The sequence below is a fragment of the Elaeis guineensis genome, chromosome 6 (assembly GCF_000442705.2).
Source record: "Elaeis guineensis isolate ETL-2024a chromosome 6, EG11, whole genome shotgun sequence".
Taxonomy (NCBI): domain Eukaryota; kingdom Viridiplantae; phylum Streptophyta; class Magnoliopsida; order Arecales; family Arecaceae; genus Elaeis; species Elaeis guineensis.
In genome coordinates this window covers 132,204,886-132,229,701 of record NC_025998.2, presented here as the reverse complement: position 1 = coordinate 132,229,701, position 24,816 = coordinate 132,204,886, and the positions used below count along the sequence as shown (strand labels likewise).

Sequence of the window (24,816 nt, the reverse complement as noted above, 5' to 3'; positions counted from 1 at the left end):
GGGAGACTATTACTCGCTAATAGGAATCCAAGGAACACAAGATGGGAAAGATAGCAAAATGCTGCGGCTAATAAAACATGGCACCCTAGCATTCTGCAATAATTTGAATATTTGATTAATTAGTCTAAGGATGTTGGACAACTCTATATATCAGATGCCGTTGCATGATAGTATTTTACATGGAGTAGATATATTATGTTTTGTTATTGAATAGAATAACAAATTTGGGAAACAAAGATTAGCAAACAAACGAGTCAAATGCTTAAACCCAGAGGATCAATTAAGTTTGAAGGCCGAATCGGTTGAAAGCAAATTGTGCGTAACATACTTCTATACATCTGCAATCTGCGATTCGGATCGACTTTTCTAACTATGAACAATTCAAGACATATCACTTGAGCTATTTTAGGTCGGCATCAGGCGGTCCTCTTCACTGATAAAAAATGATTCATTCATAGATTCTCCACTTCCGCGGTTGGTCATCCGAATGCCAGCCCTGCACTCCTTCCACTTAAGTCTTGGCACCAGCCCGGACAATCTTTTAGATCTCAGCATGTTTTGGTAACCACATTGGAATCCAATACCTGAAGTGGATCCGTATCCAGATCATGGTTTCAAAAGCTGACAGGGGCTACCTCCTGCGAATGAACAGGGTCTACCTCTTCTAAATAAGTGGGCCTCAAATCAAGAAAATATATCATTGGCAACTTCTTTAAGATAAACTATAGATCCGAATTGCACTTCGCTCTCGCCTTTGAGTGGGAATCAGCGGCAGACAAGGATTTATTCAGCTTACCTCATAAAAATAGAAATTCTACCACCATGCAGAAACTAAAACAGTAGTTTTCCAAGAACAAACAAGCAGAAGTCCTACAATAACAAACTTAAAAAAACAAAGAAAAAGCAGCAACAGTAACAAATGAGCCAGCACAATATTTAAATGGTGAGTTGCTTCAAATGGCGTTTTATCATATGCTGAGGTGCCGAGGCCTTGGGAATGTAAAGGAGCTCAGCAATGTGTGCAGAGGCAAGGAGAGGATGTTAATTCCAATAGCCCTTGATAGGAATAGTCTGGAAAAATGTGAGATCCAACATATCTAAATGGAAAAGTTCTTGATAGTTATGGTTGCGGTAAAGGTATTCAAGCACGGTAAATAACATTTGCTGCGGATATGAAACAAAATAAAATACATGGCTTCCGACAACCTAAATAAGCTGATCAACAAGTAGAATTTTTGAAAAATTCTACTGCCAAACCTATGGAAGTATAAAAGAAATCAGTGAGACTAACGCAACCAATAAAAATTTTGTAGCCATAAAATATGCCTTAGAGTAATCCATTCTGCTTAAAGTGTATACTGTAAACAGTAAGTAATCATCTCAAAGCACGGAATTATTTCCTGCAAAGTTGTGGGGGCAAAAAACCATTAAGATTGAGGCAGTATAATTTGCCCTAATCTCTTGGTATTGCATCTTGCAAGCATGACGGACTAATGCTACAGGAATCTAACTAAGAAATTCTGGAACAACATTAATTCCTTAGTTATGTCATGAAGTATAGAAACACAATTTTAGTCTGATATATTCAATGATATACTGGAACACACAAAAGTCCCATATAACACGTGGACGGAAATAACTCGATCTTGCCCAATGCTAGAAAATGGAAATTATCCAACTTGTTTTTCCGGTTCATGACCCTATCAAACAGAACAGCTCCAAACTGGGAATAAAATAAAATTTGGAACATACTTGATAACTTAGTTGAGCTGAAGATAAAATGCCTACGCTAACAGCCTGAATTCATCGTGGTCATGTGCTTTTATTGCCTGTGAAAGAGGATTTGTTGCAATTATGTCACTCTTTCAAATGCACCACCAACCTGCATATGAAGCCATTCTGTTGCTGAACCCTGCCCGTATTCCCTTGCTGGCTGTGTGTTGAATGCCAAACTAGAAGTTGTGTCATATGTCTGAGCACCAAACTGTTAAATAAAAGCATCCTGTCAGCCTTATCTCATGATTTCAACCCAGTGCAATCTTGTAAATGAAAAAGGAATTTCATTTGTATTTAAGCTAAAAGGACAACATGACACTGAATCAACAATTTTGTTATATGCAAGGCGTCAGTGACATATCAGTAACTTCACCCCTAAATTTCAAATATAAAAAATGTAATGAATTTACTATAGAACAATTCCATTTATGCACTGTACATATGGTGTATTAAAGGCTGTAGCATCACTGCACACCAGGGGAAAAAGATTCTGGGCATTGGGATAGTACCCATGGGCGTTGAAACACAATCTTGGCACTGTAGAAACCTGCGTACACAGAACCATGCCCCATCCATGTCCCATATGAAATTACAGTAAGTGGATAGCCAGCCAATAAGCAAGCCTGTAGCAGAGATCCATCTGGCACAAACCTCATGTACACCCCTTGCCAAAGAGTGACAGTCCTCCTAGACTGTACCCAGATTATTCAAAGAGTAAAGGGCTGCATTATTTATGAATAGGAAGGAAAGAAATCAAAAAAAGCATATGCATTCAGATCCATTTCTTTAAGACAATACATGATATTGTTAGCGCCAAATGAAATACCAATCATCAAGGCCTTAATAATATAACGAAGAAAAGCAAACAGAACTGTTGATAGCATAAACTGTTAGATGTTTGCCTGATGAAAGCATAAGTAATTGTTGGTCCAATTTCTACGATCAAGATTATCCCAATATGATTCTCAAACTGTCAGAAAGATATATTCTTGATACATATAAGGATGGTAAGATGAAACTGCTTGATATATATTTGCACTGCACTTACATCTTTAGCAGGGAACCCTTCAATGCCAGTGTTCATGCGGGAATTAACAGCTTCAAGCTTCATTGATAGGAACTGCAAAATCCAGTATATATGTAGCTCCTTACTTGAAAAATAATGGAAAGTGTACAGGACCCAAGAATGTCAAATGATGGCAAGTTGCATACCTCAACCTGACGCTGTAATGCCTGGATGTAATTAATAATCTCATCAAGGACTGATGCTTTGCCAATTACCTGCTTGCAGGAACAATTCTATCAGTACAAGTTTACATTATCAAAAGCTAACTCTAACAGAGAGAGAAAAAACTAAAGTCATAATCAGGAAGAATTTCTGCAAAGTAACCACATACAACCCAGTAACATATACTTGAGCACCATAATATGGAATTAAGACGTAAGTAACCACCTTATTACATCCAGGGACCAGATCTTGGAGGATCTTCATTCTTTCGCTTATTTTTTCTCTCCTTGCCTGTGGCAGAACAGATTTTGAATCAGTAAGATGGCTCACATCCTGATCTCATAGTCATGGCAACTAATGCCTAAGAGTCCTAATGTTTATCATCATGTAAGCAACGTATGAAAAAGTATGCATGAACATATAAAATAGCATGGTGTGTGAATTGCATCACCTCTCTACTATTCCTATAATCCAGTTAAGGAGGAGATTAAACCGTCTTGGAATAGGCATGCTAGTCAAAATGTAAAAAATTAGCAGGAAGAAAAGAAAGAAGTTTGTAAGCTTAGAGCAAGTAGAGACATGCTTACTCTCTCTGCGAGGCTGTGGCTGTCAGTTGCTTGACCTCTTCTTGCTCTCACGTGTATATAATCTTGTTTGGGTGGCTCAGGAGGTGGAGGATTTTGATCCACAGTCTTGTTGCATATGCCTGAACTTGCCTCAGCCTCCATTTTTAAATTGCCCATTTCATTAGTAGATTTCATGATCTTGGGACGTTTAACTTCAGAATCAGTCTGTTCCATACTAGGAATTAAATTAGCATAAAAAAACACACAGCTGAAAAAACTGACAACCCAACCCAAATCACTTAATATACCAGAAATATATTCAGCCCTAGAAAACACTACTTCTAATGTTCATCTTTCAAATAGTTGGAGTCTCTAAGTGTTGCAAACATATAATATAGTCCTGAAATCCCTAAAAACAAATACTTTAAGTGTCCAAACCAGCATGGGACAACTTGGCACAAATTTAGGAGGCATTGGGATGAGAGAGGTCTACATTTTAGATGGAGTTGTGTGGAAATGTTGGAAACATAGCAACCTCTTTGCTGGAAATGTTGGTGCTATATTAAAACTTGTTTACTAAGACGAGCATCATTGGAGTTATGTGGCTTCTCTATGTTTCAACTTCTGTAATTTAGATCTAGTGGCACCAACAATTCCCTCTCCAGCAAAAGGAATAGTTATTGGCTCAATTTCACATAAAAACAAGTTACATACATACATACATATATATAGCACGATCATTACATATATGTAGCAGAATCATGGAACCATTTACCGAGGCATCATTCACTAATTGTGTAAGCGGTTTTGGCCCCTTCTCGATGCATACTATGATTACATTTCATTCCGTTAGTTGACATGATTGAACAAATGAAACAGTGGTCTCAAGGTCTGATGAGGATAACCTACAACCACGTTTGGTTCCCCTTAACAAAAACCAATCCCATTGTGGTTTAAAAACCGCCCAAAAGATACAACCATTGACAGTAATATCAATAAGGTCTTCTCTAATTTAGAGGATCATCTCTTCCAAGTGTTGTGTTTAAGCTTCCACCCTGGGATGGCTTACCGAGAGGAGTTACTTCACTAACTGCATCACACTTGGACTAGATGCAGAACTTCCATGAGTGGCCACTGTCTGCCACTAGGGGATTAAGTATGAGTCTATAATTAGGCTTATAAATGCCATATAGGACCTTAATAGATAAAACAACTCTTCTTAGATATATGTGTTCACAAATAACATACATTAGATAATCTCACTCGTGCTAAGACATACAAAATCACTCAATGGTGCATACGTTCATCTTTTGGTATTATTTAGCACCATTTTGTAGTCATTTAAACTGAACAATTATACCGAATGCATTTTGGTATCTCCTACTCACAGAACATAAAAAAAGGCAGCTACACAAACTCCATATTCAATACGGAGGAAAACAACACACAGATGTCAAAATGATCATACGTCAGAGATTGTAACTAGAATGATATGATTATATGCTCATTTTTCCTTTTACAGCAAACCCAATTCATTGGTTGAATTAGTCATAGGATTATATCTGACAGATTCTTCAAAAAGAATGATGAATCTATAAATCCTAGCAATAACAATGAGAAGTTTAAATAAAGGCACCTCCAAAGCCTAGGAAACATCTGCATAATTTGTACAATGAGAAAGACTAAAGCAGCCTGATTCAAAATAAAGTCCTGGTACCGCGTCGCTAAATGTCATTATCCAACAAGAACAGCCAAGAAAATTAATCTATGAAATCGTTAAATAAGTAAACAATTTATCACTATGCAACACGGATCAATCAATCACAACCGAAGGATACCATAAAATGTTCGATTTAGAAAAGAAAAAAAAGGAAAAAAACAAAATAGCACTCATAACCCTCTAAAAATCCAACATTGCGGTACCCTACCCCGACATTACTCCCAAAAAAATCCCCTAAACAACCCTTCCGAATCTCAATTTTTTAAAAATGACTTGCAGATCACAGATCACAGAATCCATTCGAGCTATTTAACTCCCCCGCAATTCGTAATAACCTCCACAGCACGTCAATTGCTCCAAGAACCAAACAGAAACATATAATTACCAAGTCATTGCCGCTGCTGGTGGAGACGAGCTTGGACGACTCATCCTCGGAAGCGGAATCCCTCCTCTTCCTCCTCCCCCAGTTCCCGCCGCTCTGCTCGGTGACCGTCGACTCATCGAGCGACCCATCACGGTTCCCCACCGCAGAGGCCTCCGGTCCCGGCTTCATCCGCCCAACCCTCGGCCCCCCTGGTGGCACTCCAACCATAGGGAACTGCCAGACCTCGGGCAGCGGCGCCTGCGATACCAGCGAAGACGGATCCATCGCTACAATCCCCCCGAAAACCTGTCGATCCCGCTTCACATCGCCCGAAATTCACCACTACAGGAACATTCCAGAGGAAAAAATGAGCTCAGATCTGTGCCCCCAGAGAGCTCAGAGGAGTGACACTGCTCGCCAACGAGAGAGAGAGAGGGTGGGGTGATTGGGGTTTTCTCTTGGTTTCTTTTTATTATTGTTAATTATTGTTGTTATCTTTGGATGACTTCCGTGGAGTGCGTCAAAGTGGGTGAATAAATAAATAAAGGATTCAGCGGGAGCGCCGGCTTGGGAGAGCGAGCGGATGGAAGTCGGCAGTGTCGGGACGGTGTCTGGGACCTGGGGAGGGACTTCAGGCTCGCCGTTTTAGTTTATACGGCTTGCTCTTTTTTTCCCTCTTTCCATGGCGAGGAGGGAGGAAGGGAAAAATGGAAAAAGGAGAAAAAACTTAAAAAAAAAAAAAAGAAGAAGGGTTGATCTACGGTAGGAAGGGTGCGGAGGTTTTCACCGAGCGCGGAATTGGAGGTGAAGATCCGTGTGGCACGATGTGCACGCATGCGGTCGGATTTTTTTTTTTTTTTGTTTTCATTTTTGGGTCGAAAATACTGTAGAATTTCATATGGCAAGTAAGATCACAGCCCGATATGCATTACCACCCAAAAATAATTTTGAAATGGATTGGCCTGCATCCCATAAGAAAAAAGAAAAAAAAAAATCTCAATTCATGAATCTCATAAAATTTTTAGTTTAATCATCTAAATAAATTTTATAATTTAATATTTTTGATGGTTATTTTGATTCTATCCATGAGTTTCATGAGATTTTGAATCTAACCATCTAAAAAGGTCCTAAGTAATTTTAAATTTTTTTTAAAATTTATATTATTAGCATTGTGATGAGAATGCATTTGGCTTTTTCTTAGCCAATTTGCTTCTCTTGTTTCTCCTATTTCTTGTCCGCGCCTTTTCCAGAGTTGGCAGCGACGTGCTTAGGGATCTAGAATGCTGCACAAAAAATTAACACCCAGAAAATTTGGTTGAAAGGAGACTTTCTAGTCCCTCTTTCAAAGGTATATGCACATTCTTTTACTCAAAGACTTATGATCTGAGAAAACAACTAGTTTTTATTTTAAAGCTATTCATATTATCAAGTAGCAAATCAAGCAGCTGATTAGATGGCAAATCAAGCTTGATATTAGGTAGAACCCTAGTCCATAATTGACTTACCGTTTGCTTATTATATTCTACAGACGGATGGATATGGAATTCAGTTTTCAAGAATGGCATGATTTTTTTTTTGGATTTGCAGGGAAGCGAGGCCATCCAATTTATTTAAAAAGGAAGATTTTTTTGGTATAATATTTAAGAAGGAAGGTTATATACAAAGTTTGTCAAAGAAAAATAGAAATGGTTAGGAGGGAAACAGTATGCTTTACCTTGAAGCAAATCAACAAAAGAACATTCAACAAATAAGTAAAAACATTATAAGCGGGCTAGCAACTAGGATATGCTATACCCTCAAAGGATCGGAAATTAAGAAGGAAGGTTATATCCAAAGTTTGTCAAAGAAAAATAGAAATGATTAAAAGAGAAGTAGAATGCTCTGTCTTGATACAAACCAGCAAAAGAACATTCAGCAAATAAGTAAAAACATTAAAAATAGGCTAACTACCAGAATATTCTACACTTCCAGAGGATTGGAAATAAGCTGAGAAACCCACTGATGGATTCTAGGTCAATTCAGCCGACTATTTGTTAGCTCAAACACGATGCAGTGATCAAAGTTTGCAGGATTGTCTAGAAGCTCTCATGGCTCATCATGACATTCGATAAGCAAAGATGCTGCTAGCACCTGAAGGTATGAGAGCTTCTGAAGAGTAGAATAAATAGACCTAAATTTTTGTGAGACAAACCTAGCATTATGTTCTCTCCATACTTCCTAACAGATCGCTCCCAGTAGCTGATCACTTGCTCCCCTTGAATATTTTTGCATGTTTTTCCCTCTAGCTCATCTAAAGGTCATGAAGATTAGGTCATCCACTCCATTTTAGTTGAACTTTAATAGCATTCCAAATGCAGTGGAAAAAGCTGCATCTAGTTAAGAGATGAGTATTTGATTCCATTGTGGCTCCATAGAGGGGCAATCCATGCTGATATGCCACCCTTTTTTTGCAAGGACGTGCCAACCACAAAAAGATCTTCTTCTTTTTTGAAATAGCTGCTCTTCAAGTCATCTTGTGATAATGACAAACCAGACCCTCGTCATTAATGAAATTGTAAAAGGAGCTAATAGTGAAAGAACCATTTTCGGCGAGCTTCCAGGTAGGGATGTCATCGAAAAAGCCTAACAGAGGCAAGGAAACCTTTAAGAGCTTCGAGTTGAGCCAATTGAAGATTATATAGGGGATCCCTAAGTTTGATCAACTCTGATTACCGTGAGATAACAAAGCAATTCAGCTTCATGGCACAAGAGTATAGCTCTTCAAAAACTGTCGGAAAGGGGACAAAACCATATCATGAATCCTCCCAAAATCTAACTGAAGAATCTGATCCCGGCTTGAAGGAAATATAGTTCCAGAAGGCATCCAAATATTTAGCAGCATCTTTCTACATAAGAGAGAGCCTCTTGCATCTTTTCATGACTCTTATTCCAAACTTTCTCGTTTGATGGTAGGCACTCTTGATTTGTTTGAGCCACGGACCTTTAGTATCCAAAGAGAATTTCTATGCCCATTTAGCAAGCAATGCCAGATTATTAGCTCAAGATTCTTGACTCCCAATCCTCCCTACTTTTTGGATGTATTCCACTTGACTAGGTAGTGGAAACCACTCACGCTGTCTCTACTATTCCGTGGGAATGTTCTCGGATCCGCACTTCATCAATCCTTTTGATAACCCATTTCGGAAGTTTGTAAATGGATATAAGGTAAGTTGGTAGTGTGGATAACACAAAATTCAGCAAGATAAATCTACCTCCCCAAGACAGGAACTTTCTTTTCTAAGATGCCAATCTTGAGTTAAATTTTTTCAATCAAAGGAAACCAATATTGCTTTGGGATTTTTTTGTCACACTAGGTTGTTGAAGGGAAAAGACCCAACCTTATAGTTCAACAAGCATGCAAACATCTGAGCCTCTACTTCCTTCATATTGATGCCTGTTATAAAACTTTTGTAAAAGTTGATTCTAAGATCAAGGCCCCTTCAAATGCCAAAAGAATAGCTTTCGCCACCACCAAACTCTCTTTCATTCCTATACAAAAAAATAGAATGTCATCTGCAAATTATAGTCCTTTTAGCACTTGCAACTCCTAATGACCACCCACACTTTCCACTAATCCAAGAGATCCTGCCTGTTGGAGTAGCCTAGAAAGAACATCAACTGCTAACATAAACTGGGGCAAACAACCTCTACTAGAAGCATGCTTAGGTGGCTATCACAGCAACCAACCTTCTCTTTCTCAAGGTCAGCAAGATAAGGGGCAACTTTCAAAGCAATATCCTCAAAGAAGTGAAAACCACAGCCTCTGCTCAAATCCAACAGTATGTGATGGGGAACATCGCTCCAGGATCTGCTAGGATCAGAAGCAATGTTCTTCTTCTTCCTCGATGTAGGAATTAACTTCACCGTTGTCCCCTTCACTGCACCGATTGCCTTAATTCTTGATGACTTACAAGCCTGGGAGTGCATTGCCTCAACTTCCTTGGATCACAATCGTCATCAGAAGGAAAGACTCTACTACCATTTGCTGCAGGATGAGAAGTCAATACACTTTCACGGTCCCCCAAGCTGGCCTCATCCCTACCATCAGATTCAATAACTGAGCCAAGTCCCACCCCAGTTTCCAATTTCTAGTACAAGAGTCACTGCAAGAAATAGTTGAAATTGCAATCGAGACAGAATTTTTTCATTTCTAATCTGCAATGGATCTGAAATGAATAAAAAATAAAACCCGATAAAAGATATTAAAAATAATTTAGAAATAAATTTGTAACAGAATTTAAAAATAAAAAATTTTTTGTTTCTAAATTAAGCATCAATATTTGGTGAAAAATTTTGAAATAGTTTAAAAACAGAATTGCAACAAAAATTAGAAACCGGAAGTTTCTATTGCTAAATTTAGAAACGAATAATAATTCTATTTTTAATTTTGAAATAGATAATTTTTTTATTTTAAAATTAGAAACTGAAGTACCAATTATTATTAAATTTAGAAACAGAATCATCGATGATTACTAAATTAGGAATGAAAATTTTTTCTATTACTGATTTTAGCAACCTATAGTGCTTTTGTTTCTATTTTAGTAACAAAAAAAACTATCAGTTTCTAAATTTAGAAACGGGATAAAATTTCATTGCTAATGTTAGTAATGGAAACATTTCTATTTCTAATTTTAGAAATAGAATGAGATTTTATTTTTAATTTATCAACAGATAATTAATATCTATTTTTAATATTAACAACAAAAAATTTTTCGTCGGTAATGTGTTTCAAGATTAAAAATTATTTTAATATTATTTTATATTTTATAATAAATTAAAATAAAATTTTTAAATATTATGTAAATTAATTTAATATATTATTAATTAGTAGATATATAACCAAAGTTATTTTAACTATTAAAATATTTGATGATTATCTTTTAATTATTCTAGTACTGGTAGCTGGAGGGACTGTGCTAACAAATATTTCTATCTTGACCTCCTCTTACCTACTAATGCTTATCTTCATGCTTTCATTGGTAGTGGTGTCACCATTAAGGTCTCATGTTAATTCTGATATGCAGCTTATATCATGTTTTACTATATATTCTACTGAAGTTCAACTAGGAGGGTCAATTTGGTATGCACATAGGTGGCAATTTCTTGGTGTGGTCAGGTACCACACCCAGGTAGTGTTGTCATTACTATGTGCAATGGTTGCTGTGATGCATACATACTGTAACTGCTTTTGGGCTCTTTCTTCTAACAGTATTTGGCTTATAAATTGGGTATCAAGTGTATGCAGATTAGTAGAAGTTGTTTCTATCAATTGCTAGGCTGATTTTGGGCTCCACTGTTTGGTTAGTCAGTGTGACGTATCATGCAACTAGGTCTGTTATTTATTGATGACAAGCTACTATCTCTGTTTCAGTTCCTGTACACTATTTCTTTATCTTACTTGAGGCTTCCTTACTGTATTCAGGAGTTCTGTATAGCGGCAGTTTCAGTCGGGCTTCTGTTATGTTGTTCTCTAATTTGGCATCTTCATCTCAAGAAGGGGTTGTGGTTGTAGTACCCTGTAATACTCTTTCTCATCACGCTATACGAGCTGGGACACCATGATCTCAACTTTATGTTTGGTCTTCTGTAACAATATTCTATATTATCTTCACAGAGGTTCTACTTGTGCTAGGATCTTAATGTGCAATGCAAAGCTTTGGGCTTTTGGTTTGCTATAGTGTTTGAGTTCTTGGATTCCCTTGTATTGTATTTGCCAGACTTACCGATACTTCTATCCTGGTGGTTGTATTGTTTTTGCATCTAACTTATGTATGGGGTCTATATATACTTCTTCGTGGACTGCTTCTGATTTTCTATTAATATAGCTATTAGCTCCTCGGTTTACCAAAAAAAATATCAATTAATTTGTTGATAAAATGCCAATTTATTGGGATTTTGGAGGGTTAGAGATGTTCCCAGAAGGTTGCCTTTGTGTTGCATTGAATTTTATCCACAAATACGGGTGAATGGGAGACGTTGGGGTAGATTCTCGTCGCTAAACCGATCTCACCAGAAGGCCGACCTCATCAAAAGATCGAGATCATCAGAAAGCTGACCTCATCGGAAGATCGATCTCATCATAAGATCGAGATCATCAGGAAGCCGATTTCATCGGAAGACCGACCTTATCAAAAGACTGACAGCTGAGCTTACCAGAAGACCGACCTCATTATAAGTCCGATCTCATCATCATCTGAACGTGGCAGCAGATTATTATTATATAGGTTAAATGTTACATCAGCCCATGATCGACCTACTTCTCCAGTTACATCAGTCCATGATCGACCTACCTTTCTAGTATTATCTATTAATCGACTATTCAGAACTGCTAGTAAGGTGAATGCTCACATCGATTTGCTTTTGATCTCCTTCATCTTACTCCGGTTAACAGTTGATCTAAATCGATGACGATTATTCAACATGAGCATTAACTACATGTGAATATAGGGCGCAATAGTCACCTATGAGTGGCCCATTACTCGATCTTAACGAAAGTTAATGAGGTAACTACCCACTAAATGCCATAACTCCCACGTTTCGAGTATTCTGGAGTTGCATGGTAATGACTTTTCTAGCCCTATAAATATCGATAAATAATGGGGGATTAGGTATGTGTGAAATCAAGCTAGACTACACTCTACTATTTTGAGCTCTCTTTTGGCTCTTGGGCAGTTTTCTTTCTTCGGCTAACTTAGATATCGGAGGGTCTCCCATCGGACAACTTCCGACAAGTAGGCTTCTTTTTTGGCAGGTTTTCTATCATTCATCGCTCAGGCGCACAATTCAGCTCCTAGTCAACCACTTTGTCAGAGATAGGCCGCAACAGTTTAGCACACCAGGTAGGAGAAGAAAACAATATTCTTCCAAGAATTACTTTGACCAAGATGAGAGCCCAAAATACTTCCACAAGCTCTGCTCAACGCTCATCATAGTACAATGCACCTTCGATGACCCATGGGGAGACCGGTGGTCATAGTGGACCAGCAACAATTTGCTGCCTTGGTGCAGCAAATTAAAATATTAATGGAGACTATCCACAGCCTTCAACAGGCTACAAAACATTAGCAACAATGATAGCCGAAAGAGACGGTGCAATGAGATGTGCCCTCCCGACACAGTCACCAGCCCCATTCTCTGTCCCACCATTCGACTCGATATTTCCACCGAATGAGTCATCGACCCGTCCGACGGTCGCCACATCCTAACTCCCGGCACGCTCCACGCGTCGCTTGTGGAAACCGACAGTCTCCTTCCCTTCAACGAATCTCACTAGAAGGTAAAAGGCTGATCTCCTATAAAGTCATCTCTGGCACGTGGCAATATTAGAGAGAATCATCTGAAAACCAAAATCTACTTCCAGATCAGATTGGTTGAATGCCAATCTGATTCAACTCATCTCAACTAAACACCGATTTGATCTAAACTAAAGTGACTCCTGATAAAGCATTATGATCAGTTCAGCTATCTACCAACCTGCCGTATGGGACATCAATCCATAACCGATATAACCCAAAACTAGAGTGAGACTCTACTAGTAGAAACTTTGCCAGTTCCTGAAAGGATCCGATCCTATATCGAACTCTTCAAGCGCATGCAGAAGTACATTCGCATCGAAGAAGGTACAACTAATTGGCACCAATCCGAGGGTAAAGGTCAGAAGAAAAGGTGAAAAAGGAGGAAACCTTCGCGGGACCTAGTCGATCCCGTGTTGAGAGAGAGGCTCCATCTTTCCAATCAAGTTTGAAGCTTAAAAACTTCGACACCAGGTATGACTCTTACATCCCTTTAACTGCTCCTCATGCGCAGATTCTCATAGAGATAGAGGGGGAGAGCTACCTTCGATGACTATGAGGAGAAAATTCAAAGAAAAAAATCTAACAAGGTTGACAAAGCCGAGGATATGATCTGAGGAAGAAATCCGATAAGGCTAACAAAATTGAGGATAAAATCCGAGGAAGAAATCCGACAAAGCTAACAAAGCCAAAGAGAAAATTCGAGGAGAAAATCTGATAAGGCTGACGATGTCGAGGAGAAAATCTAAGGAGAAAATCCGATGAAGTCCACCTTACTAGAAGGCCCTTACAAAATGACTAAGCAACGAGACTTCAAGGGGCAGATAATTCAAAAAGCTCTTCTAAACAATGAATCGACAATGATCTACAATTCAGAAAGCTCTTCCAATGATGAATCGATCATGATCTACGATTCGAAAAACTCCTTCAAATAATGAATCGACCATGATCTACGATTTAGAAAGTTCTTCTAAATGATGAATCGACTATGATCGATGATTCGAAAAGCTTCTCCAAACGACGAATAGATCATGATCTGTGATTTAAAAAGCTCCTCCAAACGACGAATCTATCATGATTTATGATTTGAAAAGCTCCTCTAAACGATGAATCGACTATAATCTATGATTCAGAAAGCTTTTCCAAATGACGAATCAACCATGATCTCTGTAGGATTGAGACTCCGGAGGGTAGACAACTAGGAAAGCTCCTCCAAATGATGACATTGTTTTCTCCGACGAAAATCTACGAGGAGTCCAAACTTCTCATATTCTACAACTCTGAGCCGAACAATTCAAATACTCAAAAAATTATCGAGCAACTTAATCACTTGACACCCGGCCAAACAATTGCATTGCGGCTAGTATCCAACGAAACATTATTCAACTGATACCTGATTAACAGAACCATAAGGTCTGGCAACCGCAAACATACGAGCTACGGCTTGAGGGTCGCAAGCACATAAGCTATGATTTGCATGCAAGCCCAGACGAACAAAGGTGTGATTAGTCGGCTTGCTACCGACTGACCAAGGATCAATCGGTCTGGAATAAATCAGAGAAAATTTTCTCTAGGAATGACTATGTCCTAGTTTGACGGAATAATCTACGACAAATGATCTACGACTATATTCCGATTTGACATAATGATCTACGACTATGTTCTGATTCGACGGAATGATCTATGACCATACTTCAAATTCGACGTGATGTTCTACAAAATGATGACTTGTTCTACGAAACGACAAAATAGTTGATCGTCGAAGAAGCAATTCGGATCTACATAGCGACTAACTCTCTTCGCCCAATCAAAATTATAGAATCGGACTCAGAAGTTCGGGGGCAAATGTTGGGGTAGATCCTCATCGCTAAGCCGACCTCACCAGGAGGCCGATCTCATCAAAAGGTCGAGGTCATCAGAAAGCCAACCTCATCAAGAGGCCGATCTCATCATAAGGCCAAGGTCATCAGAAAGCCGACCTTATCAGAACGCTGATAGCTGAGTTCATCAGAAGACCGATCTCATCATAAGTCCGACCTCATTATCACTTAGACATGGCAGCAGATTATTATTATTTGGATTAAATGTTACATCGGTCCATGACCGATTTGTTTTTCGGTTACATTGGCCATAACCGACCTGCCTCTTTAGTATTATCTACTAATTGACTATCTAGAACTGCTACTAAGCAGAATGCTCACATCGATTTGCTTTCGATCTCCTTCAGCTTACTTCGATAAATGGTTGGCCTGAATCGATGATGGTTATTTGACATGAGCATTAACAACATACGAACATGAAGTGCAATAATCATCCACGAGCGGCCTATTACTTAATCTTAACGATAGTTAATAAGCTAACCGTCCATTAAATGCCATAACTCCTACGTTCTGAATATTTCAGAACAGGGGTTGCATGGTAATGACTTTTCTATCTCTATAAATATCGATAAACAATAGAGGAACAGATACGTGTGAAATGAAGCTAGACTATACTATTTTGAGTTCTCATTTTGACTCTTGGCTGTTCTCTTTCTCTATTTGATTTAGATATCGAAATATTTTTTATCAAATAATTTTTAATAAATAATTTTTTTATAATTTTTTTATTATTCATCGTTCAGGTGCACAGTTTGATTCTTAGCCGACCATCTTGTCAAAGATAGGCCGCAACTGAAAAGAAAGAGGAAGAGTAGAAAAAATTGTACCTTGTAGGAAAAAAAAAAAAAACTTTCATGTAGCTGAAGCACGCTACTTCATCAGGAAACATCTTTTTGACATTATTGATATTTCTGTTGATGGTTATTGAAAAAACTATAAAAGAATTTTGTACTGTAATACCATCGAAATGGAGTTTGTTACAGAATCGTCTCATCTGTCAAGCAGCATTCAATATTTTGTTTTCTCAACAATATCTAAATATGAACCATTTTTATGTTCATGTACATGAAATCAAAGTGTTGACGAAAAGGAACGAGTTTGAGTTCTACTGATGTTGAAAACATATCAGGTATTATTCTATTGGAAATCAACCAACAAGGAAGAAACAATAGAGCTTCATAGAGATTTTGAGTTAAAATAATAACATCAGTTGGACTATATTATGCAATAAAAAAAAAAAAAAAAGAGGGAGGTTGGTTTGGGGCGGTAGTTGCACTTTTGCAGAGTTTGTTTTCCAGTGTTGTTGATGAATATATAGGAAGGTACAAAGGCATCATGAATGGAGTTAACTTTGATCAATGGTTGTGAATTCATGATGGAATTGCTTATTTTAGTGCTTGCTATTACAATATTAACAATTTGATGACACAAATTGCATATTGGTGGACGAAATTGTTGTTTAGTTTGGTACCAAGAGAAAATAGACCTTGACAAGAACCATTCAATCTTTATTTTTTTAACAACTAACAAGAAGGAATGAAATCATCAGTTCCCATCATCATGTGGAATTAGCCACCAAAGCAAGCAAGCCAACAAACTCTTGGATGCAGGCATCTTATCATTCTCAAAACGCCAGCCAAGATGGGACCAACCATGGAAATCACCAGGCAATTCAACCATTAACCCTCACTTTGACCATATCATCTATTGGCCAAGACCCATTCCAATGGATGGCGGAAGGGTTTACCAGACCAAATAAATTAAGGCATGGCTCGTCCCTTACATGCGCTTCTCTTCCATTTGACCAGGCCGGTCCATCAAACCGTCCTGGAATCACTCGGTTTTGGCTCGTTCAAGAAGAGCAAAGAGCGAAAGATAGCGTGTCGTTGAAACGTAACGCCGACGGTCCAACGTCCAAATCCTGGGTGTGACCCACTCCCAGGCGGCACAGACTACCCACCTCACCTGCTTCTGACGCGGCCATCCGGCTATGTGGCAAATGATTATTGGCCCAAAAAGAGTGTTTGCTGTTTGTGATCATGCCGTACGATTAGGTGAACGGTCCGGATATACTGTTGGCCCGACGAATGAGAGCACTAAGGAAAATTCGAAAACGAAAATGGCATTCTTAGCGACGAAGGAGGCGAACGGAAATTAAGTTTCTATTCTTTTTAGGAAAAAAGAAAAAGAAAATAAAGGAAAAGCAAGAAGAATTGGTGCACGTGAACGTTCCCTGGGTCCATTGCAACGGCAGCTCATAAGGCACCATTTATCCATCTATTATTCGAAGTTTCACCAATTCTTCATGCCACGTGGCAAAGCCCAGTCGGGTGCCCGGGAAGGCTTTCCATAGCATTACTTGGTTTTCATAAAAAAAAAAAGTATTTACTTGGAAAAGAACGGCGACGGCGACATATAAACGCGACAATTAGTCGCCGATGCCACCGAACAAAAGGATGACCCATCCATTTCCTAAACAAAAGCCACTCGATTTGCTATAACTACAAATTTGCCATCCACCGCTCCAGGTATGTAATCGCGATTTCCCATTCGAATTGAATCTGCCTCCGTGAACCCCAGAGCACAGAGGCAATTTCGTAAATTAACAGATATAAGAGGGCACGCGGGTAACCATCGAGAGAATAGGGAATGGCAACTTCGGTATAAGACGGGGGCGTTCATTTGAAAATCAAAACAGCGCCCCCTTCCGTTTCAAGGGAGTACTTCCGTTTGACATTAAACCCCTCAAAAGTTCGAAATAAGATAATAAAATATATAAATAAAGCTACGAGCGCTCGTCCCCCCCACCCCCCCGGTTCATTTCCCGTGAGAGAGAGAGAGAGACGAGAAAAAGAGGAATAAAACCTCCTCTCTTTTTCTTCGTGAGGGAGCCTCCCATCGCCTTCGTTCTTCTTCTCCCCCCCGGCGCCGATAGATCTAGGGTTAGTGTTTTAGGAGGGGGGAGATGGGGCAGCAGTCGCTGATCTATAGCTTCGTGGCCAGGGGGACGGTGATCCTGGCGGAGTACACGGAATTCACGGGGAACTTCACCAGCATCGCCTCCCAATGCCTACAGAAGCTCCCGGCGAGCAACAACAAGTTCACCTACAACTGCGACGGTCACACCTTCAACTATCTCGTCGAGGAAGGATACAGTGAGCCCTCGATCGCCTTCCTTCGATGTCGCCTTTATTGATTACTTTCTTTGTGGAATTCTTCCTGATTTGCTTCCGATTCGTGGGGTTTCAGTGATATTTGGTTGTTTAATTGATTCATGTTTGATTCTAGCCTTCTAGGGTTTGGCGATGCTTGGTTTTCTGTTTGGTGTTCGTTGGTAATTATGGTTGGATTTGGTTGCTCTATTCTCTAGCATGCTTGGTTCATGATCAATGTCGAGATGATTTGTTTTGATCGATTCCTGTTATTTTGGCTGAGAATAAAGAGAAGAAGAAGTAGCGTGTGGCTTTTTTAAAAGATTTATTATGTTAGCGTGTTTTAGGTCGATCCTATGGTTTACTCTGGATCTGAAAATTTACTTGATTGGGATAGAAGTGGTAAGTATAATTTATGCTTACCACCTTATCTCTTTCTTCTGAGTATTGATAAAGTAACAGTAGTGCAGATTTAATTGCAAGGAGTTGGAAGATCCAGATAATTGATAGAAAGAAGCTCGGATGGAATTTTTCTGCATCCTACTTGATTTGGTCAAGCCATTTTATATGCGAAGAATTTTCATTCTGGTGGTCTTTGGCCATAATTTTTATAATTTTCTGAGAGTACTTTTATTTTTCGAAGAATTAGTTAATACTGGGTTCTGTCACTTTGTGTTACTGTGAATCAGTGAATAACTCAAAACTTATCGGCTCACTTCGGTGATAAGTTTGCTAATTCAGGGAGTGGATGTTCACTATGTGGTTGTGAGGACTGAACCATACAAGGTTTCGGGTGGCTTAGTTTCCACCCACCAGTTTCTCCACTTCAAATTCGAAGTCCAGATTCCTGCTGTGCAGAGATCTGTTTTGGCCTGTGATGGAGATTCCTGCTGGAGTTTTTCTCCCCTTTTGTCTTTTCTAATTTTTGAAGCTTCTGTCCTTTTGCTGGGTCCTGGACGTTTAATGTTTTCTAATGATGGATGTTTTCTTGGATAGAGATTCACCACCAATTTGTAGTGCTGACATCAGTTCGAGGTTTGCCTAAAAATTAAAGTACTATAAGATTTTGATGTATCCATATTGCCAATCACATGTTTGAGGTTATATACATTGTTAGAATGTTTGCAAGCTAAGGTGTAAGCATGTCTTTTAGACGAAAAGCATGACACAATTCCTGTTGGGGAGTTTCCTTGTGATTTCTGAAGCAACTCACTTGAAGTAATAAGATTATGGTTAAAAGCTTTCTATATCTGATGGCTGAAAGACTGCAGTTCTTGCATTTGCATCTTCTTTTCTTTTCTTTTCTTTTTTTTTAAAATCTTCCTGCCAATCAAGCAACTCGACTGTTATGGATGAAGAGTTCATCGATTTCATTTATAAACTAGTTGGCACAATGCGGGAAAAATTACGGGTCCATGGATGTGCTTACACATACTAAGCTGAAGGTTCTGGATTTTCTGAAAAATGTTGACACCAGTTTATATATTTTCTGTGATATATATACATATACATATATACATATACATATACACATATACGTATACGTATACACATACGTGTACACGCACACACGCACACACAGAGATATGTATACGCATATGCATATGCATACATATATACATATATATGTATATATATATATATATATGTATAGACGTATACATATATGTTAGACATATACATATGTTGAATCCATGCTGCAAAAATGTGAAATGCAAGATTTGGATGATCTTCCTGTTATGACATACCAAGAGGTCATAGGCATTTGCTTGGGGTTTTTAGAATGTCTTTGATGACTTGATGGTTAATTCCTGCGCTGTTAGTAGTATCATGTCATCTATAGACATTTCTTTTGACACGTGGAGGTAGTTAATATCTCCATAATATTGCATATGTTCACTATATTCAGCACCTGCATTGGGTTATTTTCCTGGATCATGATGTCATCTTAGAATGTAGAATTGTTTAATTCTCTGCTAGATCATTTAAACCCTGTAGATTTCTCTCGATAATAAGCATTGTAGTTTAGTTGGACGAAGTATGGCTGGTTTTTTTTGCTGTAAGATGAGTTCAGTTGTAAAGTACATAGTTGTGTTTCCTGTTGACCTTATATTTTTTTTTGTTTGCCATCATTCACGCATGTGCATTTTTCTGTATAAAATGGTTATGGTCTTTCTTGTATATTTTCTTATGTTGCTTTCTTCCTAGCAGATCATAAATTCTGTAGTTGATGTTTGGCATTTATTTTATTTTCTTAGGGGAGTATATGTTGTATAATTTAAAAGATCATAGCTGCATTTCATTTTCACTCTAAAACACTAACATGATAAAAGAAAAAAAAATCATTATATTGATCAAAGAGAACAAATATGGCAAAGCCATCACCCAGAAGAATATTCTGGCCCTTATATTTTCTTCTCCGTATGTATGAGCTCATATTACATTGGTATGCCCACTATCATGGTATTTTCTGTGCCAAAAAAGAGCTATCATTTGGTCCCTCCATAAATTGATACGTATTTATGTCTGTGTACCAAGGTTGAAACTGATGCCATTTAGGAATAGTTCTTCATTGTCAAGAGCAACTTTTCTTGGGTATGTGGAGCTAAACTGGAGACAGAACTAGGAGGACACCTTTAGTTTGGTGGTTGACAATTGAGCAAATTTAGCATCATGATCATATTTGGTATAGGTAACTTTTGCCTAGTAGTGCCTGCTGAAGGCAGTTTCAGGTTTTATGATTAGGACACTTTTGTAATGGTTTGCTAGTTGGCAATTGAGCAAATGTAGCATCATGATCTTATTTTATATGGGTAATGTTTGCCTGGTAGTGCCAGCTGTGGGTAGTATCAAGTTTTATGATTGGGTGTCATGGTAGGTGATTGAGATCTTGAAGGTTGTCAATAAAAGTTTGGGTTTATAGAGGTCTCCTTTTGTAATCATCTCAATTAGTTTTTTGTAATGCATGGCATGATAAGAATGATTTCTTTAGGAGGTGCTGCTGGAAAATGATTGTGGCTCATGTCAGTCTGCTGCTGCTGATCCAAAATAAATTGGCAAAACAAGAGCGAATCTTTGGAAATGAAAACTGTATAAAGAATCATAGTTGTACTCTTAGAGTAGGTCTTGAGTGGTACTTTATTTGTTGCAGTGCAAGATGTGTAACGACAGTGAGAACAATCAGATACATAGTTGAGGGTATGTGAATTTTGTTGCTCTATCAGAATTGGCAACAATGTGTGGTCTGAGGTTAGGATGTGCAAAGTCACATGGTTAGGCTGCTATTGAAAGAAGGATATTAGTAAATGATTTCTTATTATAGGTACTGTGGTATTTGGAAGCAGAGGCATATGATACTGTTTCTTTTGGTGAGTTGAAACTCTCAGCAGAATTTTGGTTGTAATCTCTGAGAAGCAATGGTAAGCCTAGCCATCTGGTGATACAAGTGATTAAATCCCTTCTGATATGTATTTTGTGGCTATCTGATTGTGTATTTCCAGGATCCATGATGCTGCTCTCAGACCCATCTTTTGAGAGCTCTCAACCTTGTTTTTGCTGAGCGTCATGTTTAGCATTAGCTTTATGTCTGCTCAGCCTCTTGGGTGCTTTGTAACGTTTGCCTTCCAAAATAGGTGTGATTCTTGGGCTGATCAAATTGATGGATCCAAGTTTGGTGGGTTGGGCAATAGTCTTTTGGTATTATGGGCTGTTTATTGTCCTTCCATACCTTCCATGAAGGATGCATTGTGGTTCTGGTTCATGCTTTAATCTTTTTTTGTTTAAAACTGAAAAGCAAGCTGTTTAATTATGCTGGATAATCTATCAGGAGAATTTTGCATATTTAAGCTGTACATGAATATAGAAGTTCTTTACCATTATACACTCACTATGAGTGGCTAAAATCCATCTTGGATTTTGCAGCATATTGTGTAGTTGCAGTTGAGTCAGCTGGCAGACAAATTCCCATTGCCTTCCTGGAGAGGATTAAGGAGGATTTTGGCAAAAGATATGGAGGAGGAAAAGCTGCAACTGCTGCAGCTAACAGCCTCAACCGAGATTTTGGGTATATTTTTCCTTCCTAATCATTTGAAGATACTGCTGTGCTTTTATGTTTCTTTTGGTGGCAAAATGATTAAATAAGGTTAAAAAAAATTATTCACTAAAATATCAGGCCAAAACTGAAAGAGCACATGCAGTATTGTGTGGATCACCCTGAGGAAATAAGCAAACTGGCGAAAGTGAAAGCGCAGGTCTCAGAAGTCAAAGGAGTTATGATGGAAAATATTGAAAAGGTAGATCATAGTATCCCTTTTAATGATTTAACTTGTAATTATTTGAATGATTTTGCTGTTCTCAATTATGGAATGTTGCCAGCAATGCCTTTTTCCTTGATAAGTAGCATAATTAATTCCTTGAGAACATCTTTCCAGGTTCTTGATCGTGGGGAGAAAATTGAGTTGCTTGTTGACAAAACTGAGAATCTCCGCTCTCAGGTCTGTAACTTACGTTTACCAACCCTTGAGCAGGCCTCTGGATGTTTTTTTGGATTTGCATCTGGGACTGGGAGTACCATCCGTGGATGGATGGTTTACATTCAATTTTATTTTTGGTGGTTATTTTAGCCCTCAAGGGCTTTCAACATTGATTCCTTTTCTTGTATTCGGGATTTGCAGGCTCAAGATTTCAGGCAGCAAGGGACAAAGATGAGGAGGAAGATGTGGTTACAGAACATGAAGATAAAGCTGATTGTCTTGGGCATCATCATTGCATTAATTCTCATCATAATCTTGTCCGTTTGCCATGGCTTCAAATGCTAATATGAGCGGATATGAGATCACTCCACCTCCTCCTCCCACTGAAACTGGTGCTTTTGAGTATGGTGATGTCACTTGCTACTACATAAAAACTAGTGCTTTGTTGAAGAATTGTGGTTAAGCGTTCCTCCTTGTGAATGAGTATTTTCATTCTAATGTTTTCTTGCCTGTTCGGAACTGGGATGGGATTGACTTTGTAATTTGGATGTTATGCGTGTATAGCCTAGGCGCTATTCTTTCTTGCTACATGGAGTAGTTCTCTTTCTGTGCCCTGTTTTCTCCGTATGGACATTTTGTTGATGCCTGAGTATTGATTGTGCGTTGATCTGATGAGATGGAGGATTCGCTGCTATGTCTGTTATAACGAAGCAGCAGTCAACACATCTGTTGTTCGTCAGTTACCGGCATATGACAGCCGTCTCTTCTTCTTGTTTTGTCTCCTCTCTCTCTCTCTCTCTCTCTCTGTTCATTTTGAACTAATTCCTGTGTATTTGGACTATGAAACCTCAAACCTGGCCTAATTATGTACCTGTTGTAATGTGATTCGGGGTCGTGTCTGAATTTTTTGGGATCTGTGCCATGAAATTTTACTGTAGCAATTGTTGGGTAATTGTAGAACGGTCGTGTATCCTTTTGGAGCAATTTGTCTTCCGAGCCCTGCATGGGTAGCTTGTCCACTGTTAAATATTATGGAAATTATATTTTATTTAAAAAAAAATTATAGAAATATTTTCTCAATTTTAATTTAATTGAATTTATATTTTTTATATTTAAAAAATATTAAATTAATTTTTTTAATTATCGATATATTTCAATATGGTTCAATCATATTTTTTATTAATAATTTTTTTTTAAAATAATAAAAATATTTATTTTCTTTCTTTTCTTCTCTTCAATTGATTTTTTCTTTCATGACCAGCGTCTCCTCTTTTTTCCTCTTCCTTCCTCCTCTTCTTTCTTCTCCTCTTTTTTCTTATCTATTTCTCTTCTTTTTTCTTCTTTTTTTTCCTCTATTTTCTTTTCATTTTCTCCACCTATTCTCCTCCTTCCCTTTTTTTTTTTCCACTTTCTCCATCCATTCTCCTCCTTCCTTTCGTCCTCTCCTTTTTTTTTCATGCACTTCTCTTCATTTTTTTTTTTTTCAAGCAGCCTATAAGCCATCTTTTTTATGACGGCCTCATCTACCTTCATCTATTTTTACGTTCTCTATTTTCTTCCTCCTTCCCTTCCTCTTCCATCCTATTTCTTGCCGGTGGTCTCTCTCTCCTCTTTCAATTTCTTCTCATTTTTTTTCTCTTTCAAACCAACCTATGAGCCTTATTCTTTTAGGTGGTCTCTTCTACATCCGTCCCTTTTTATCGACAAAAAAATTCTTTCCCTCCTCTTTCTTCTCACTCATTTTTTCTCTTTCATGATGGCTCTCTTCACCTCTTTTTTTCTTCATCTGTTTCATCTCTTCATCATCCATTTCCTCCAAACCGTTCATAAGCCATCTCCTTCACGATGGCCTCTTCCATCACCATCCCTTTCTGTCGATAACCCATTTTTTCTCCTCTTCTTCCTCTCCACCTTCTTCTCTTTTTTATTTTTTAATCCATTCCTTATCCGTGACCTTTCTCTCCTCTCTTTCCTTCTCATCCAATTTTTTTTCTCATCTTCTTCTTCCTCCAAGTCTATCCATGAATAAAGGGCATTTTCATCCATTGAGAGAGAAATCTAACATCATTTATTAATAAAATGAACGGTTAGACCATATTAAAATATATCGAATACTAGAAGGATCAGTTTGATATTTTTTAAAGTACATGGGTGTAAATGAAATTAAGTTAAAATTGAGAAGATATTTTTATAATTTTTTATTTATAAATATTTATTTTTTTTATACATACACAAAGAGACTGCAGAGGCACGAGTCCGTTCCGAGCTAGGTTGTATGTCGAAGATACAATGAGATGCTATTAAGTGAATGATGAAAAAAAAAATTA

At 38.1% G+C, this 24,816-nt stretch overlaps 2 protein-coding genes across 2 annotated transcripts; one reads left to right on the top strand and one right to left on the bottom strand.

The window, feature by feature from the left end:
* Positions 1-1,507: 1,507 nt before the first annotated feature.
* Positions 1,508-6,149, bottom strand: LOC140858628 (transcription factor BHLH089-like). The gene is made up of 6 exons (XM_073259905.1): positions 5,676-6,149; positions 3,592-3,795; positions 3,230-3,295; positions 2,989-3,057; positions 2,825-2,896; positions 1,508-1,984 (listed from the first exon to the last, which is right to left on the bottom strand). Exons 1-6 carry the CDS (start codon positions 5,937-5,939, stop codon positions 1,853-1,855), a joined length of 807 nt encoding a protein of 268 aa, XP_073116006.1. The 5' UTR covers positions 5,940-6,149; the 3' UTR covers positions 1,508-1,852.
* An 11,533-nt stretch (positions 6,150-17,682) lies between these two features.
* LOC140858627 (putative vesicle-associated membrane protein 726) lies at positions 17,683-23,096 on the top strand. Its single transcript, XM_073259904.1, is given in 6 exon segments — positions 17,683-18,020; positions 21,939-22,080; positions 22,189-22,309; positions 22,448-22,510; positions 22,691-22,712; positions 22,715-23,096. Coding segments are annotated over 6 exon segments (663 nt in total). The 5' UTR covers positions 17,683-17,830; the 3' UTR covers positions 22,840-23,096.
* Positions 23,097-24,816: the final 1,720 nt, after the last annotated feature.